Source organism: Oryctolagus cuniculus, chromosome 15 (genome assembly GCF_051225735.1).
Source record: "Oryctolagus cuniculus isolate XC-2025 breed Fujian yellow rabbit chromosome 15, ASM5122573v1, whole genome shotgun sequence".
In the NCBI taxonomy this organism is placed as follows: domain Eukaryota; kingdom Metazoa; phylum Chordata; class Mammalia; order Lagomorpha; family Leporidae; genus Oryctolagus; species Oryctolagus cuniculus.
In genome coordinates, this window is record NC_142881.1 from 63,228,535 (window position 1) to 63,246,757 (window position 18,223).

At 44.7% G+C, this 18,223-nt stretch overlaps 1 protein-coding gene across 18 annotated transcripts in view; it reads right to left on the reverse strand.

Moving 5' to 3' along the window:
* MICU1 (mitochondrial calcium uptake 1) overlaps positions 1-18,223 on the reverse strand; it is a 230,157-nt gene that overhangs the window by 25,966 nt on the left and 185,968 nt on the right. For all 18 annotated transcript variants that reach the window (XM_070057806.2, XM_089313420.1, XM_002718431.6 and 15 more), the window contains one exon: positions 10,908-11,045. In XM_070057806.2, the coding sequence (XP_069913907.1) occupies positions 10,908-11,045 (138 nt within the window). The remainder of the gene's footprint in view (positions 1-10,907; positions 11,046-18,223) is intronic.

Here is an 18,223-nt window from a genome sequence, read left to right on the forward strand (position 1 = left end):
CCTTCTGCTGGTTCACTCCCCAAATGGCTGCAATGGCTGCAGCTGGGCTGATTCAAAGTCAGGAGCCATGATCTTCTTCTGGGTCTCTCATGTGGGTACAGGGCCCAAGTACAAGTACAAGTACAGTACTTTCCTAGGTATATTAGCAGGGAGCTGGATTTGATGTGGCCCAGCTGGGACTTGAACCGGAACCCATATGGGATGCTGGCACTGCAGGTGGAGGCTTAACCTACTATGCAACAACACCAGCCCCCATTAATTTCTTGTGAAACATCAAATACTGTAGTTGAAGACCAGAATGCTTATGCTGAGAATTATTATTTGAGCAGAGAGAGAGAATAATCTGAACTGAGTGGCTATTCATTTGATGATTTAGAAAAACTGTGGAATACAAATCACATTATGTCACTATTAAATCTAAATATATAACACTAGGCCTTTATTACATAGATATAATAAAAAATATTTATTGTGTACTTACTAACCACTCAGCACTATGCCAACAGCAGGAAGAGAAATAAAATTGCACTGGACATGTGCCTGGGTTTTATGGAGCCTATAGTTTAAATAACTTTCTTAAAGAAAAGATGATGCCAGCCAGAAAATTCTTATTTCTTGGTAACTGCCTTAGTAAAAACTCCAGAGGGCTACAAGAAGAAAGCTAGAGTAAGACCATACAGAAGAGCGTTATGGTTGGTAAAATGGCAAATGAACGAATATGCTTATTGCGGCTGAACTGTTGAGGCCAGAAGGCAACTGCTTATACATAATCTAATGGCAGCTTACTTGAATTGCAGACAGAATGGTCAAAAGGAAATATTCTTCCCTTAGATTTGGCATCAAAATGGTTTTCTTGACATACTATGAAGAGGTGGAAGGTGAAGAGTTACCATATCCTGTTACCAGTTGTTCAACAACCGGGTTATCTAGCCACCATTAAAAGGATGCACTTATATAAAACTGGGCTCTGGGTGACCAAAACAAGAGAAATTCTTCAGGATCTTGAGTGAGACAAGAATTCTTATACATGAGATCCAAAGCATAATGTGTTAAGGAAAAAAACCTGATAAATTAGAATTCATCAAAGTTAAAAAATTCTATGCTTCAAAATACTGAGAAAACACAGAAATCATAGGTTGGGAGAAAATATTTGAAAATTGGATTTATATATAGAATTCTATAAATCTACAGTTCAGTATTGAAAACACCAACAACCTGATTTTAAAAAAATCTGAGTGAACATTTTGCCAAACAAAATATACAAAAGGCTAACAAGTACCTGAAGTGATGTTATAGATCAATATTAATTAGGGAACTGCCAATTAAAACCACAATTATAAACTACAACTCACCTATTGGAATTATTAATAAAAAAAGACATACCAGGTTGGCATTGTGGTGTAGTGGGTGAAGCCACTGCCTGCAATGCCGGCATTCCCTATGGGCACTGGTCCAAGTCCTGACCACCTCACTAAAGATCCAGTTCCTTGCTAATGCACCCGGGAAAGCAGCAGAGGATGGCTCAAGTGCCTGGGCCTTTGCCACTCATGTGGGAGACCAGGATGGAGTTCTGGGCTTCTGACTTTGGTCTGGCCCACCTGTTGTGGCCATTTGGGGAGTGAACTAATACTTACTATTTAGCAATAAAAAATAAACCACTAATATAAGCATCAACAAGGAGAAACCTTACAAACATTATGCTTGATAAAAGATGCCAGACACAGAAGTCTACATCATTATATGATTGTGTTTATATGAAACATCCAGAAAGGATAAGTCTAGAGAGACAGAAAGCTGATTTCTGGTTGCCTGTGGCAAGGGGAGAAATGGAGAGTCACTGAAAACTGCACGAGAGATCTTTTTGGGGTGTTGGAAATGTTCTAAAACCAATGGCAGTGATAATTACATAACTGGAAATTTACATTGGCATATACTTAAAACAGGTGACATCTGGTATGTAAATTATGCCTCAATAAAGTTTAAAAAATAAAAAGCAAGAAGATGAGAAAAAGGGGAAGGAACATTGGCTTCTGGTGGAGTCATCTGTGAAGGCAGAACTCCACGCTGAAAGGTCACTGATGAGGGCAAACATGGTGGGGATGCTTTCCTTGCTCTCCGTTAATCAGGCAGAACAAACGCATGGGCCAGCAATCAACTCAATTGCCCACCTTCCTCTATGGCCCACAGAAAGGATAAAATAGCTGCCTTCCTTTTTCCTTATGCCACCTTTCACACATTTCATCATGACCATCTCTCCTCTGTTGAAGCTCCTGCTTAGTTTTTTTCTTTAAAGCTTTAATTCTTGTTTTAATACCATGTTATATATGAATATAGCATCAAACACTGTTCTGTACACAGAAATCCCCCCCCCCTTTTTTTTGACAGGCAGAGTGGACAATGAGAAAGAGACAGAAAGGTCTTCCTTTTGCCGTTGGTTCACCCTCCAATGGCTGCCGCGGCCAGCACGCTGCGGCCAGTGTACCGTGCTGATCCGATGGCAGGAGCCAGGTGCTTCTCCTGGTCTCCCATGGGGTGCAGGGCCCAAGCACTTGGGCCATCCTCCACTGCACTCCCGGGCCACAGCAGAGAGCTGGCCTGGAAGAGGGGCAACCGGGACAGAATCTGGCGCCCCGACCGGGACTAGAACCCGGTGTGCCGGCGCCGCAGGTGGAGGATTAGCCTAGTGAGCCGCGGCGCCGGCCAGAAATCCTTTTTAAACTGTCCTTCGGTCTCCTGCTCCTGCACGTGGCCACTGCTGCTATTTCAGGAGTACCCTTCATAGGTATCACCAAGCCTGTCCTGCTCCAGGAATGCTGCTTCCTAGTGTAAACCCAGTATCTCTTCACTGCTACCTGGCAGAAGAGGAACCTACCATCTCCACTGCTGACATTTCTTTAAGTATCTGATCTTCTCAAGCATCGCTTTTTTCCTATCTTCATCCCTCCTGCTCCCAGAATGTTAGTGATTTCCCAAAATATCAACTGGATGAGCACTAGCATTTAAGGCCTTCTACTACTTTTTTCTATAACTCACCTTTCTAGCTGTCTCCCTAATAACCTGAGACTGCAACCCGGAAATACTGGTTTCTCGTTTCTTCAAAATCTTATGCTTATTTGAATCACAGAGAATAAGGAACAGCAAGAAGTAAGACTATGGACTCTGGAATAAAACAGCCTTTCCTGGTTTAGGATCTCAATGTCATCTCTTAGGAGAATGCGTCATCTCAGGAATAGAACTTTATAAGGATACAGTTTAAAAACTTGTCATGGGACCCCAAACCTCATTAAAAATGTCATCTTAACTGTTAAAATGATCATATTTGTGTTAAAGTGAGCATATAGATAGGATTAAGTGTTTAAAAAATAAAAAGCAAGAAGATGAGAAAGCTGGGTGATAAAAATGTCATCTTAACTGTTAAAGTGATCATATTAGTGTTAAAGTGAACATACAGATAGGATTAAGTGTTAAATGACTATAAAAATAGGATCAAGTGTGGGGTACTTGTAGTAGACAGAATTAAAAACGAGAGAATGTTCCAACATGGGAAGCAGTCCACACAACAGACTCATAGAATGACAACTGCTTTAATTAACACTCTGACCTCAGAATCAACCCTTCAGGCTTCCCTGGTCTGGCTGAAAAGTACATGAGAGCATTTCAGGCATGGAAAACCAAGACACTGTGGCAAAAAAATATTCTACATGAAGGATCTTGTGAGTGAGATCCCAACAGAAAGAAGTGGCCATCAAAGAAGGAGGTACTTTCTTTGAAGGGAGGAAAGAACTTCCACTTTGCTTATGACCTTGTCTAAATACTGACAGAGTTTGTAGATTCAAAAGGCTTCCATAGCCTAGGCAGCTCATGTCAAGAGCCTCGGGTGGTCACTGACATCATACATAAGAATGTTAATTGTTAAATTAACAACAGGAGTCACTGTGCAATTACTTCCCATGCAGGACCTCTGTCCTCAATGAGTTGTATTATGAGAGATAACTGTAAAACAGTTCTCAAACAGTTTTTTTGTGTGTGCACGTGTGTGTGCAAATTGTGAAATCTTTACTTAGCATAGAGTTGGCCTTCTGTGTACAAAGTTAATTGAAAGTGAATCTTGGCCGGCGCCACGGCTCAATAGGCTAATCCTCCACCTGCGGCGCCAGCACCCCGGGTTCTAGTCCCGGTTGGGGCGCTGGATTCTGTCCCGGTTGCCCCTCTTCCAGGCCAGCTCTCTGCTGTGGCCAGGGAGTTCAGTGGAGGGTGGCCCAGGTGCTTGGGCTCTGCACCGAATGGGAGACCAGGATAAGTACCTGGCTCCTGCCTTTGGATCAGCGTGGTGCACCGGCCGCAGTGCGCCGGCTGCAGTGGCCATTGGAGGGTGAACCAACGGCAAAAGGAAGACCTTTCTCTCTGTCTCTCTCTCTCTCTCTCACTGTCTACTCTGCCTGTCAAAAAAAAAAAAAAAAAAAAAAAAAAAAAGTAAATCTTGAGCTGGCGCCGCGGCTCACTAGGCTAATCCTCTGCCTGTGGTGCCAGCACCCCGGGTTCTAGTCCTGGTTAGGGTGCCGGATTCTGTCCTGGTTGCCCTCTTCCAGTCCAGCTCTCTGCTGTGGCCTGGGAGTGCTGTAGAGGATGGCCCAAGTCCTTGGGCCCTGTACCTGCATGGGAGACTAGGAGGAAGCACCTGGCTCCTGGCTATAGCAGCTACTTGGGGGGTGAACCAACGGAAAAAGGAAGACCTTTCTCTCTGTGTCTCTTTCTCTCTCACTGTCTAACTCTGCCTGTCAAAAATAAAAATAAATAAATAAATATATAAAAGAAAGTGAATCTTAGTGGAGAATGGGACTGGGAACGGGAAAGGGAGGAGGAGGAGGAGTGGGAGTGTGGGTAGGAGGGCAGGTATGGCGGGAAGAAAAACTATATTCCTTTTTTTCTTTTTCTTTTTTTTTTTAAAGATTTATTTATTTATTCAAAAGTCAGAGTTACACAGAGAGAGGAGAGGGAGAGAGAGAGAGAGAGAGAAGTCTTCCATCCAATGGTTCACTCTCCAGGTGGCTGCAACGACCGGAGCTGCGCTGATCCAAAGCCAGGAGCCAGGAGCTTCCTCCCTGTCTGCCATGCGGGCACAGTGGCCCAAGGACTTGGGCCATCCTCTACTGCTATCCCAGGCCACAGCAGAGAGCTGGATTGGAAGAGGAGCAGCTGGGACTAGAACCGGAGCCCATATGGGATGCCAGCACTTCAGGCCAGGGCGTTAACCCGCTGAACCACAGTGCCAGCTCTGAAAAACTATATTCCTAAAGTTGTATATATAAAATTTGTATTCCTTAAAAATAAATAAATTAATTAATTAAAAAAAAGAAAAATAACTAAGGCTCAGAAGAGCATTTTTATTTATTTTATTTAATTTATTTATTTATTTTTTGACAGGCAGAGTAGACAGTGAGAGAGAGAGAGAGAGACAGAGAGAAAGGTCTTCCTTTGCCGTTGGTTCACCCTCCAATGGCCGCCGTGGCCAGCGTGCTGCGGCCGGCGCACCATGCTGATCCGATGGCAGGAGCCAGGTACTTATCCTGGTCTCCCATGGGGTGCAGGGCCCAAGCACTTGGGCCATCCTCCACTGCACTCCCTGGCCACAGCAGAGAGCTGGCCTGGAAGAGGGGCCAGAATCCGGCGCCCCAACCGGGACCAGAACTCGGTGTGCCGGCACCGCAGGCGGAGGATTAGCCTAGTGAGCCGTGGCGCCGGCCAGCATTTTTAACCAGAAAAAAAAAAAAAGGCCTTAATCTGCCAAGCAGGGCTGCTGAGCAATTGGGGGTTGGGGGTGGCATGTGAAGTGTCTGGTGTATCAGTGAGTGGCAGGCTCATTACTACAGAAGCAGTGGTAATGAATTTATTCTACTAAATTCTGAAACAGACTTTGTTCTCTGTGTAGGATCTTGAGGAGTAAGAAATAATGGAAAGGATGAGGTATATGATACTCATCATGAGAAAAAGAAAAATAAGAGGAAGAAAAACCCCTAATACGAAATCTCTCAATAGTAATTCACAACTTAGGTCTCCTGTGGGGGAATTATACGTTTCAAAGCTTATCAGGAAAAAGAATTAGTAGAGTCCTAGTCTTTCTAATTTTATGGCCACACCTTAGGTGCTGTGTTTCAGAGTGACTTTGGGGGTCGCCTAATAATAGAAGTTAATAGGTCTCTCTAGGTGCCATGCTAGCAATGTGTTGAGCATCTGTTATCCCATTACAACTAATGTTGTACAGCTTTCAAGAAATTGAGGATAAAGGAATTGGGACAGTTCACACTCAGGAATATTATCCATAGACATTAAAAACAGTAAATTATCTAACAGTTTCAGAAGAACAATTTGGTAAGTTCTAACCTTGCTGAACAGACAACAGTATTAGTGAGCAGGGGTAGACACAGGCTTCTGGGGTTGGGGCTCTGAGAGGAAACAAATAGAGCAAATCCCTTTATAACCTGTGCTTGTCAAAATCCTACTGGGCATCTAAGGCCAAGTTTACACTGTGCCCCCTCCAAGAAATCTTCCTGTGTTTTCAGTTGGCTCTGATCTTTATCACTGGAATTCTAAAAAGATCTTATACCTTTAATGGAGTACTCAACACACTGATCTTTGCGTTTGAGAAATATTTGCCTAGGAGACACTCAGCATACGCTGAACACGAAAAGATGAAAAAGACACTGGTCTCAAGAGTTTAACGCTGCCCAAGTTGCCTTGTGTTATATTTACTATTTAAGAAAATTTTGAGAAGTAGAGGGACACACAGATAAAAGAGAGAGAGCACCTTTCTGCTGGCTCACTCCCCCAAATGCCTGCAATGGCTACAGCTGGGCCAGGTCCAATCTGGGGGCCAGGAATTCAAGCCAGGTTTCCTACATGGGTCCCAGGGTCCCAACCACTTGTGCCATCTTCTGTGCCTCCTAGCATCCCTTTAGAAGGAAGCTGGAACTGGGAGCCAGAGCCAGGATTTAAACCCAGGTATTCTGATAGGGACATGGACATCATAATTGCTAGGGTAAATGTGTGCCCATCTGTTTAATAATCTTTCTTCCTCCATTAGGAATGCCAAGTTCTATGAGGGCAGAGACTTTGCTTGCTCATTACCATATTCCCGAGATTTAGAAGAGCATTTTGCATATAGTGGGTGCTCAATAAATGTTATGAATGTGAATATGAAATTATACAGTTCTTTGCATACAGATTTTTCTCTTAGTAGACTACTACAAATGATGTATTTCTTAATGATAAAGGAAAGTTTATCTTTAATCTTGCTCATAGCCCCTGGCTAAGAGACTTGCACACAGCAATGCCTGCCACTGAACTGAACTGTAATTTCCAATTTCAGCCTTGACTCTAGAAATTAAGAAGTCAGTGGCTTCCATACTCAGAGAGGATCATCACTGTGAATCACATATTTGAAGTTGCAGAAAACTCTTTGTTCGATAAAAACATGACGGTTGCTCTGCACAGCCACTGCGTAATTTTTCCCAGGAAGGGCAGGTTCCCTGGATCTCCAAGCCATCGCGCAGCTGGAGACACTGACACAGCGTGGCATCTCCACAGCAGTGGCTCGCAAGCTTAGAGTCACTGGGGAGCCTGGACCCACCCACTGAGTGCTTTCTTTGGTTTGCAGAAACTACATTTCTTGAAAATTCTCCAAGTGACCTTACTGTTGAGAGGCACTGCTCTAGAGGACGAGCAAGGCGAGGAGAAACAGCACTTTGCTTCGGAATGGACAAGATCTGGAAAAGGAAGCCATGACTTTAGCCCAGACTCTGGGTGGGTCGTGACCTTCGCTTTGTCTCTGCTTCTTTCTTGTCAGAGGCACAAGGCTGTTAGACGCAGGGAGGACGACGGATGTGAAGCTCTGTGTGGTCGTGAAGTCATACACAAGCACTTACTTAACACCACCAGCAGGGCTTTCAATCTTTTAGGTCTGGCTTAGTATCTTGATACAGAACCCCACACAGAAATTAATTCATGCGAGCCAAAGGAAACCTTACATCTTCATGTTAACGAATTCAAAATGGAATAAAGGAAGTAATTGGAAAGCAAATGATGATTCCCCTCTGGTTCCAGGGAGCTGGACTTGTGACCTTAGGAGCAAAGGCCCTTCACTAACTCTCATTGTAGTTAATTGCTATGTTCACAAACCATTTAATCAACACAAGAAGACAATCAATCTTAATCTCCTTGCTAAAGCTGGAAATTCTGGCCAGAAGCAACTGAACACCCCCAGATTTGCCTCATCTGACAAAATCTGTGCTTTCACTGCAGGTCTTCAGGTCCTACATTAACTCCCGCCCGCCAAAGCGAAAATACTCTAGTCCTTCAAGGGAGATGTCTCTGGCACCCAATTCGTTGTTTTTAAATATAAATTCAAAATAAAATACGAATTAGCCCGGCATGATAGAGAGTTGATTCAAGGTCAGAACACTGCCTGGACCAACCTTTAAGTCTGGGCAAAAGAAAGGAGTGTTTTCTAATGCAAATACCATGCTTTCAGCAAAGGGGCTACAAGAGACCACTCCGACCTTTGAAATCAATTTACTGAAATCAGAAAATTCCAACAGATTCAGGCTGGGTCCTGGGTGGTGCAGAAACACTCTCTGGGAGAGGAGTATTTTTCTCTGTCATTTTCCATCAATGGTGCATTTCTCCCCCACAGCCAAGAGCAGCCCTGCGGTGGGAACAGGCTGGACTGAACTCAGGAGTTGATGCGGTCTGTCAGAGGCCAGCCTGTCCTCAGCTGCAGTTCACAGCCTGCTTTCAGCAGCCAAGACAAACAGGAACAAGCTTCGCTGACAAGTGCTCCCCACCAAAGTGGGCAATGCTGTTCAAGCAAGATCTCTTACAAAAGACCCAGAAAACGGGACAACCACTGACGATCCTGCTTCTTACTTTCAGTTATCAAGTGTTTAAAGACAAGGCTCTTGTAGCAAGCATCTCTCAAAGCATAAGGTCAATAAAGTAACTTGTCTATCATCACGGAAACCTTGGAGGAGACAGGACCTGATTTCAAATCTAGCCTCAAGTCTACCACATCCCACCACACCACACCACACCTACTCATTTCTCAGGTAGTATTTTTAATGCCAGGTGAGCTTTCTGGCCACAACCAGATGGTAACCATAGTCCAGTGGCAAGGTTTTGGGCTGGGATTGAGAAGATCTGGTTCTAGCCTAGCACTGCTCTGTGTTTCATTTTTCAGAGTCCGAATCTCTTTCCTGATTTCTAATCAAGTTTGTCCATCCCACTTGCTGACAAAACCCCAGAAGCGGACTCGGTTCCCTCATCTGCGCTCCTCTTTGCCTGCTCCAGGTGCAGCCGGTGTTGCAGAGCGGCACCGCCCAGTGCTGCCACACATCACAGTCTGCACGCTCAATGCTGCTCCACGTCATCTCTTCCTAGATTCTCTCCTGACCTTCTTGCCCGTCTTTTTGTTTCTACGCTTGCTTCTTTCCAGACTATCTCCCACAAAGCTGCCGGTCATCTCTTTAAATGCATCACTGCTCACAGCCCTTCACTAGTTCCCACTGCCCCGAGCATGAATGGGAAACTCCTCCCACACCTGCACGTTCTGGCCCCCGTCTCCCCTGGCCACCTCACCTCAGGCCACTCTCCTCTAAGCTCAGTGTGCTCTCACCGCGCTGGTCCCCCTTCAGTTCCTCACACCTGCCACGTTTGTCTGGCCTGCTTCTGATGCGCTGCTTCCAGGCTGGGGCTGGAGTTGTGGCACAGTGGGTTAAGCCACCCTTGTGATGCTGGCATCCCATCCTGGAGGCCAGTTTGAGTCCTGCTCTACTTCTGATCTAGCTCCCTGCTAATGTGCCTGGGAAAGCAGAAGATGGCCCAAATGCTTGGGTCCCTGCAGCCACGTGGGAGACCTGGATGAAGTTCCTGGCTCCTGCTTCGGGCTGCCTCAGCCCTGACTGTTGGAACCATTTAGGGAGTGAACCAGCAGATGGAAAGAGTGACCCATGCCCCATCTCCGCCTTGCCCCCACTGCTGCACCTTTCAAAAAAAATTCTTAAAAAAATCCCAACTGCTCCATCTGATATTCTGTCTGCGCAGCTGAGCAGACGCTGATACTGTTTCCTTTTGTACGGCGCCTTCTCTTCCTTCTGCCGGGTCTGCCTCCTCCTCGTCCTCTACTTTCTCACTTGTCATCTAATATGCCTTCCAACTAGACCACGCTACCCAACAGCTGTCCCAAAATGTGCAAATGACTGTGACTTCACCAAAACAAATGGAGGTTTTCACCCTTACCTGCTGGATCCTCTCTGTGACACGGGACAGTGGCCACCTCGGTGTCTGGGCCCTCTACTTGCTTGAATTTGGCGTCATTTCTCTCTAGGCATTTCTCTAACCATCCCTGCCAGCTCTGATGCTGGGGCTGCTTAATGTTGATATTCTGTTAGATCATCTCCTTGGTCCACAGTTCTTCTCTGCCTAATATCCTTCCTTGGGCAACTCCATCTGTTCTCACTCTAAAAGCCTGCTAATGACTCCCAGATCCACCTCAGACCCGAGGCAGACCTGAACATCCAGCTGTCTGCTCATTATCTCTTCTTGGATGGTCCACAGGCTTCTGAAATTCAAGATAACCACAGCCGAACTCTTGATCTCCCCACCTAAAGGAGCTGCATTTAAAATGCTCAATCTCGGTTCACAGTGCTACCCTCTGCCTGAACAACAAATCTGGGAGTTTTCTGGACTCTGTTCTTCCTCACTCATTGCTTATTTTTCCTCTCCCTTTAGACCTGATGTACCAGAGATGCACACTTTGGAACCCTTCGCTCACGGCATGCTGCCATCATGCTGTTGGTACTTTTACCAAAACCACACATTCCCATGGCTTCCCTCCTCCAGCCAAAGCTGCTTACCTTTCCCTCTTTGAAGTGCTTTTTGAGCTGCTTCTGCATGGCAGTCAGCTTCTTGGACTGCACCCCACTGTACGCCAGCAACATGCCACCAAACTGCCTCTCAGTAATCCTCCCGTCCACCGGGTCATGGCGTTCAAACTGGGGAGGAAACAGAAAGAATGTTCTTGGAGTCCGCTGGGAGATGCTTTGATGCGGAACGTCCCACTGTGTTAGATGGCAGAAAACAGTTGATGACTTTCTTTTTGGACTGCAATTCTCTGAAAGATCTGTAAAAAAATATGAAGAAACAGGAGATCTTCTCCTAGATCCACTCCTAATTATGGCTTCAGGAAAAACGCCCACCTGCTCTGCGCTTTAATTTCCTCAAAGGTAAAACAAAACTGTTAAAAACCTCTCATATGGTCACAAACCAAGAACATCCTTGTGGGGACAAAAAAACAATTTTAAAGCTCCATATAGATTCATGCCCTTTAATAATAAGTGCTTTTTAGATCATCCATGTCCCTGCTTCTCAGAAAAAGCTTAAAAGCTAATTATTACGAATTTGGTCAATTACAGATGTATAGTCAAATTCCTCAATATGTATTTGATATTGTTAGTCCTCTAGATATTTAAGGATTTCAGAGAAGTTTTCCCCAAAATGGTCACCAAATGTCAGGACATCATTAGGGCTTAGGGAAAAACACATACTGAGTGGAGGATGCCTTCATGAGACCTGCTCCCCACAAAGCTAGAAAAACCATTAAGTTTATCTAAATACACAGATGGAAAGGTTAAGTCTAAAGAATCCCTAGCTAATCTAAGTGATATCAGAAAACTGACTTTCATCAAAAAAGGGAGCTAAGGAAGCTCTGTCTCTGCTGTAGTATTAATGATACTAACAAGTACACGAGTTATCAACGGCTGAAGATGGGCCCAGCAACCAGGTGGAAGGTAGATGATTTGAAGATCGTAAAATAAGAGTAAAACTGGAAGACGGTAACATTTCCACATGGTTTTACTGGAGAAGAACAGACGCCTACGTAGCAGGGCATAGACAGAAGATGTCACTGAGTAAGTTTCTAATACTGTGTGAGTCACGGAGAAGGGAGGAAATTCAGTTTCTATCCTTTGGGACACCATCTGAGTCTAGCAGGGAGATCAGACATACCTATAAAACACAGAATAAGGCAGCTGGTAGTCGAGTGAATTTTCTTTCAATTCTCATTTCCTCAGTCACCATGGTAAACTGATACTTATTTAATGTGCTTCCTCAGTGAGCAAAACCCAAGAACCGTATTTTAATAACAGGAACCATTTACTGAGCAAGTACTATGGGCCAGGTACTACATTTGTGTATATATACATTTTTTAAAAGATTTATTTGAAAGTCAGAGTTACAGAGAGGGAGGAATAGAGCGAGCGAGATCTTCCATCTGCTGGTTCACTCCCCAGATAGCCACAAAGGCTGGCGCTGGGCCAGGAGCTTCACTGTGGTCTCCCACATGGGTGGCAGGGGCCCAAGTAATTGGGCCACCTTCCACTGCTTTCCCAGGCACACAAGCAGGGAGCTGGAATGGAAGTGGAGTGGGAACCATTCAAATGGATGCCAGAGTTGCAGACACTGGCTTTACCTGTTACTCCACAACACCAGCTCCTATTCTGTCATCTAATCACTACAAGTCTGTGTGTTAGTTCCACTTTGCAGATGAGAAAACTGAGGCAACGTTCAGGTACATGTGGCAGAGTTCAGATTCAAACTCAGCCCTGTCTCGGACCAGAGACCATCTCTCAATGTCATCCAGTTTCCTACTTCTAGGCAGTAGTACGCACATAGGATAGCACCATGTTGTTTTGGACACACTTATATAGCTATGGGGTGTCTTAGCCATATTTAAGTGAGAGGCAAAACTATTTCTGAAGAGACCAGCATCATCCTTATTAAGAGAAAGCCTCCTTGTCTACTCAACCTCTCAGCTGTTTCATGTTTGTCATGGCATCACTTTCTATAGAGCTGATTAATCTGACAATACCAGAAGTTTTAAGGATTCAATTTAAGGTTGATTGATGGCTCAATTTACCATCCTGAAATAAGATGGAGGTCTAACAAAATTTTGCAAATAGGTGTCCTTTCTGCGACTCTCACATCAGCTTTTCAGCAAAATCTGGAGCCCGGGCTTCTTCAAGCGAAGGCAAACAAAGCTGGGGTCTCTGCTCCCCAGGACAGGCTTCAGTAATCTAGGGTATTCATTCTACCTTCAGCTGAGAAACGTCGCAGCAGTGGGGCAATCCCGTATACTTGAACTAGATGGGCTTTCAGCTCTCTCCTGCAAGATAGACTGATTTGAGGTTGACATGATTTCTGTTTATTAATGTTGGCAGCAGCTGTAGCTTGCTCAAGGCTTATGAAAGGCCATTAGTCTCTGTTTTCCTGGGAGCATAGAGCATCACCTCTGTTATGTTTCAAAGGCACTGGAGATACCCAAGTACTATTTAAATACTAAAGTACAGAGGCCAGCACTGTGGCACAGCGGGTTAGTGCCCTGGCCTGAAGTGTCGGTATTCCATATGGGCACCGGTTCTAGTCCCAGCTGCTCCTTTTCAGATCAAGCTCTCTGCTGTGGCCTGGGAAAGCAGTAGAAGATGGCCCAAGTCCTTGGGCCCCTGCACCCACGTGGGACACTCAGAAAAAGCTCCTGGGCTTCGGATCGGTGCAGCTCTGGCTGTTGCGGTCACCTGGGGAGTGAACCAGCGGATGGAAGACCTTTCTTCCACGTCTTCTGGGTCTCCCATGTGGGTGCAGGGGTCCAAGGACTTGGGCCATCATCTGCTGCCCTCCCAGGCCACAGCACAGAGCTGGACTGGAAGTGGAGCAGCCGGGACTCACACTGGTGCCCATATGGGATGTCAGCACTGCAGGTGGTAGACTCACTCGTCATGGCATAGCACTGGCCCCAATTGTCACTATTTTTAAGTAACTGAAACCCAAAAGGGCTTAAAAACTATAAGCTTCAGCTGTTCCATATAGTATGGCCCATGGTAAGCCTTACTACTTCAGCTCTGTAATTTGATTCTAGGCAGCACCTCTCCTTTAAGGTTTCTAGATTCTTCTGAGGAAATAACACTGCCTTCTTTCTGAGGCCTTAAACATGCCTGCAGAGGGCTGTTTCAATCTTCTCTTCTCCTTCTCTTTTCTTTCTCTCTCTCTCCCCTCCCTCCCTTCCTTCCTTCCTCCCTGCCTCCCTTCCTTCCTTCCTTCCTTCCTTCCTTCCTTCCTTCCTTCCTTCTTTCCTTCCTTCCTTTCGACAGGCAGAGTTAGACAGTGAGAAAGACAGAAAGGTCTTCCTTTTCCATTGTTCACCACCCAAATGGCCACTACGGCCAGCATGTTGCACTGATCTGAAGCCATGACCCAGGTGCTTTCTCCTGGTCTCCCATGCGGGTGCAGGGCCCAAGCCCTTGGGCCATCCTCTACTGCCTTCCTGGGCCACAGCAGATATCTGGACTGGAAGAGGAGCAACCAGGACAGAAGGGCTGTTTCTCTTTACACACAAAGCTGATAATGGAAACACAGAATTTATTTCCTATTCACTCAACAAGTATTATATGCTAAGGCAACTTATATATATATATATATATAAAATATATATAAATTCATTTATTTATTTGGAAGGTAGAGTTAAAGAGAAAGAGGAGAGAGAGAGAGAGATAACTTCATTTGCTGATTCACTCCCCTAATAGCCCCAGTGACCAAGGCTGGACCAGGCCAAAGCCAGGAGCTTCATCTGGGTCTCCCATATGGATGGCAGAGCCCCAGTACCATCTTCCATAGCTTTGCCAGGCACATTAACAGGGAGCTGGGCAATGGAGAAGCCAGGATTCAAATCAGCACTCATATGGGATGCTGGCATTGCAGATGGTGGCTTAACCTGCTGTGCCACAACACCAGCCCCTAGGAGTAGATTTTCAAAGGCAAAGTGAGACATCCTGAGGCTCTAGGGAACAGAGACATCACCCTAAGCTTGGACAATCTTGTTGGTGTGCTCCCAGGTTGCCATACACATGCAATCAGTGCCCACTGCAGGGGAGGGTCAGACACAGGTCACTGCAACAGTATCACGCAGTAAAAAGCCTTATTATTGTACATTTGGAAGCAATTAAATCACTGGCTTGTATTTTACTTAGCCAAACACATGTTCTTCTTCTGTTGGGACCTCTTATGTTCCATTTCAATGATAATTCAGGAATTCTACTCTGCTGGATCCCGAGGCACAGAGCACATGCATCCCAGCACCGCCCAACACCTGCGTTGCTTTTCTGTGTTTAGGAGGAGGGTTGAACAGCTTAGCTTTTCTATCTGCAGTCACTGCCACTTTCTGAACTGGATACAAGCTGTGTGTCCCCCTGTTGTTCCCCAGGGGACTTCAGAGTAGGCCAAGAGGGGCCAGAAGAGTGGAGCCAAAAACTCCCCAAGACTTCTGGCGTGCTGTGCTGCACGTTTCCACGTGTGCCCTTTGCTGAGGGAAGGACGGATGGTACACCTATCTGAAATGATCTGAGGACGACGGCAAGCCAGGAAAACAAAAACACCTATAGGAACGAAGGTGAAAAACGAGCTTAGAAAAACAGTGGAAGGAAAACCAAGTCGGTGTCTGTAAGTGGGTCTCCATATTATAGGCTTTGAGGTTATTGTATTCCAACAATGTAAACCTCAACCTACTCATTTCAGAGTTATCTTTCAGGAGAGTCTGTGTAAGACCCACAGTAAATCCCTCCCTCATATAAGGATTTCAGAATACTGTTTTTTGGTTAGGCTTTTCCTGGTTTCTGAACTGCACAACCCAAAACTGCAGAGTGATCTCAGGCCACAGGGATGAACACATCTATGTCTTCAACCCTACAGTAAATGGCTTTTGAGATTGTCCCCATGCCTCGGCTGCTATTATCAGGAGTCTCAGAATAACTGTCTAGTATGCCCATCAAAAGGAAAGATGATTCCAGGCCAAGTTCTCTACTGTAAACCCACCTGGTAAGCATGACACAGCCACCTCATGGTTTGAACTGAAATCTGTGTTTCTGCAATTGGCAGGGGACACCAGAGATCCAGGAGCTGGAACTTTCTTCATCTTTAAATACAAGCAGCACTGTCACTGTCAACACAAATATGACTGTCTTTTGATTCACTGGCAAGCTGAGGAGGAAGATCCACAGCTTAGAATGGATGCAACATAGTTCAGTGCCTTCTGTAAGGGCCAGAATAATCTAGTAGTCTCAGACCACATGCTTCTAGATCACCAAACTGCTAGACTCTTCTACATCAAATCCAGATTGCTTCCATTTTAGACAAACTTCTGGGGGCAGGGCATTGTGGCACAGCCGGTTAAGTTGCCACATACATCCTATATGGGCACTGGGTTTGAGACCTTGTTGCTTCACTTCCTATCCAGCTCCCTGTTAATGTGGCTTGGGAAAGCAGTGGAGGATGGCCCAAATCTTTGGGACTCTGCATCCATTTGGGTGACCCAGAGGAAGCTCCTGGCTCCTGGCTTCTGCCTAGTATAGCCCTGGCTGTTTCTGCCACTTGGGGAGTAAACCAGTGGATCGAAGATCCCTCTCTCTTAAATTCTGCTTTTCAAATAAATAAAAATAAATCTTAAATAACAAACAAAAAAAAGCAAGTTTGGTGACCAACTGACTAAATGACACAGTCTCAATCATATAGATCAGGAAAAGGTGAACTTTATAGTAAACAAAAACAAAAATAAATCTCACACACACAAAAATTAACCTTCCAGTTGACAGCCAAAAACAGGAAGACAGGAAGATAATAAGTCTGACGTATGAATTTATTACAGGATAATAAAATCAGGATTTATTTGACTTAGGGTTCCAGGAAAAATATCTTAGATCTGGAACAGAGAGTTTCAAAGTTTGATTAACTTTGGCTTTATTCCTCAGAAAGTAATGTGCTGAAGTGACTAAGAATTTGGTGTTTGGAAGGCAAGACCTGTGCCCCAAATTCTGGCTTGGACCCATGCTTGCTGGTGTGTTATTTACCCCTCAAGGCCTTTAAACTCTCCTTACCAAAAATGGGAGACAACAGTCATGATCTCCAAGTGTTGTTGAATGAGTTAACTTTAACTGGGATAATATATGTAAAGATAGCACAGTTAGCACTCAATGAACAGAACAATTAATATTTTTTTCACCATAGTATTACTGCCTAGGAAGATAATAGCCTCAATTGATCCTCTGTTCATAGTATTAACTAAGCTCAATTACTCCTTCTCATCCTTCTTTTTATAATTGCTTTTGCCCAGTCTTTACTTACTGATTACAACTTTCATATTCAAAGAGCAGAAAGAATAAATGCAAAGAACTTTATTACTCAACACCTGAATGATTTTAAGATGAAATTCTCAGAGATGGCTGAAGCAGAACACCTGCACCCTGGCCATAATTACCAGATACAAGACTTGGCACAAGGAAGGAGCTCAATAAATATACATTGAATACACAAAGACAAAAAAAATCACAAAGTTAGCTCAACACTTCTGTTCTACTGTTGGTGGGGGCATTTTCTATCTAAGGCAAGGAATACTTGAGGAATACTTGTAAGCTTGTCCCTTCATAGTCTCTGCTTCCAAGATACCGATTTCTATAAGGACAGTCTTGAGAACAGCTAATCTGTAACATATCAGAGTGCGTACTAGCCGCAGGTGCTTTCCTGGCAACTTACCTTATATACTTCTCACAATGCTATACAACAGGTTCTATTATTCTATTTTAAAGACAAGGAAACACAGCCAGACTGAAGTTAAATAACTTGCCCACATAGTAATCTGGGAGAATTTCTCTCACTATCTGCATAGCTTATTTGTTCTTATTTCATTTAATATTTTTATTCTGCTACCTACTGGTTTACTCCCTAAATGCCTACAAAAGCCAGGGCTGGACAGGCCAAAGCCAGGAATCTGGAATTCAATCTGGGTCTCTATGTGGGCAGTAGGTACCCAAGTACTTGAGTCATTTTCTGCAGCTCCCCAAGGTGCACATCAGCAGGAAGCTGGAATTGGAGGCAGAGCTGGGGCCTGAACTAGGTACCCTGAAATGAGAAGCAGGCAACCCTTCCTGTTCTTATTTTAAAGGTATCATGGATCACATTTCCTTAATCTTGGCTATTGCAAAGCCTGGAATCAAGTTTGTGGCTTACCTCTAATAAGAACAGAAGACTTTACAACGTATTTTTCATACCAGCATTATTCCTGGCCTCTTCTTACTTTCTTCCATCTTTTAACTTTGCCTAACATCTCAGAAAGTTTTATTTTACTTGTGTC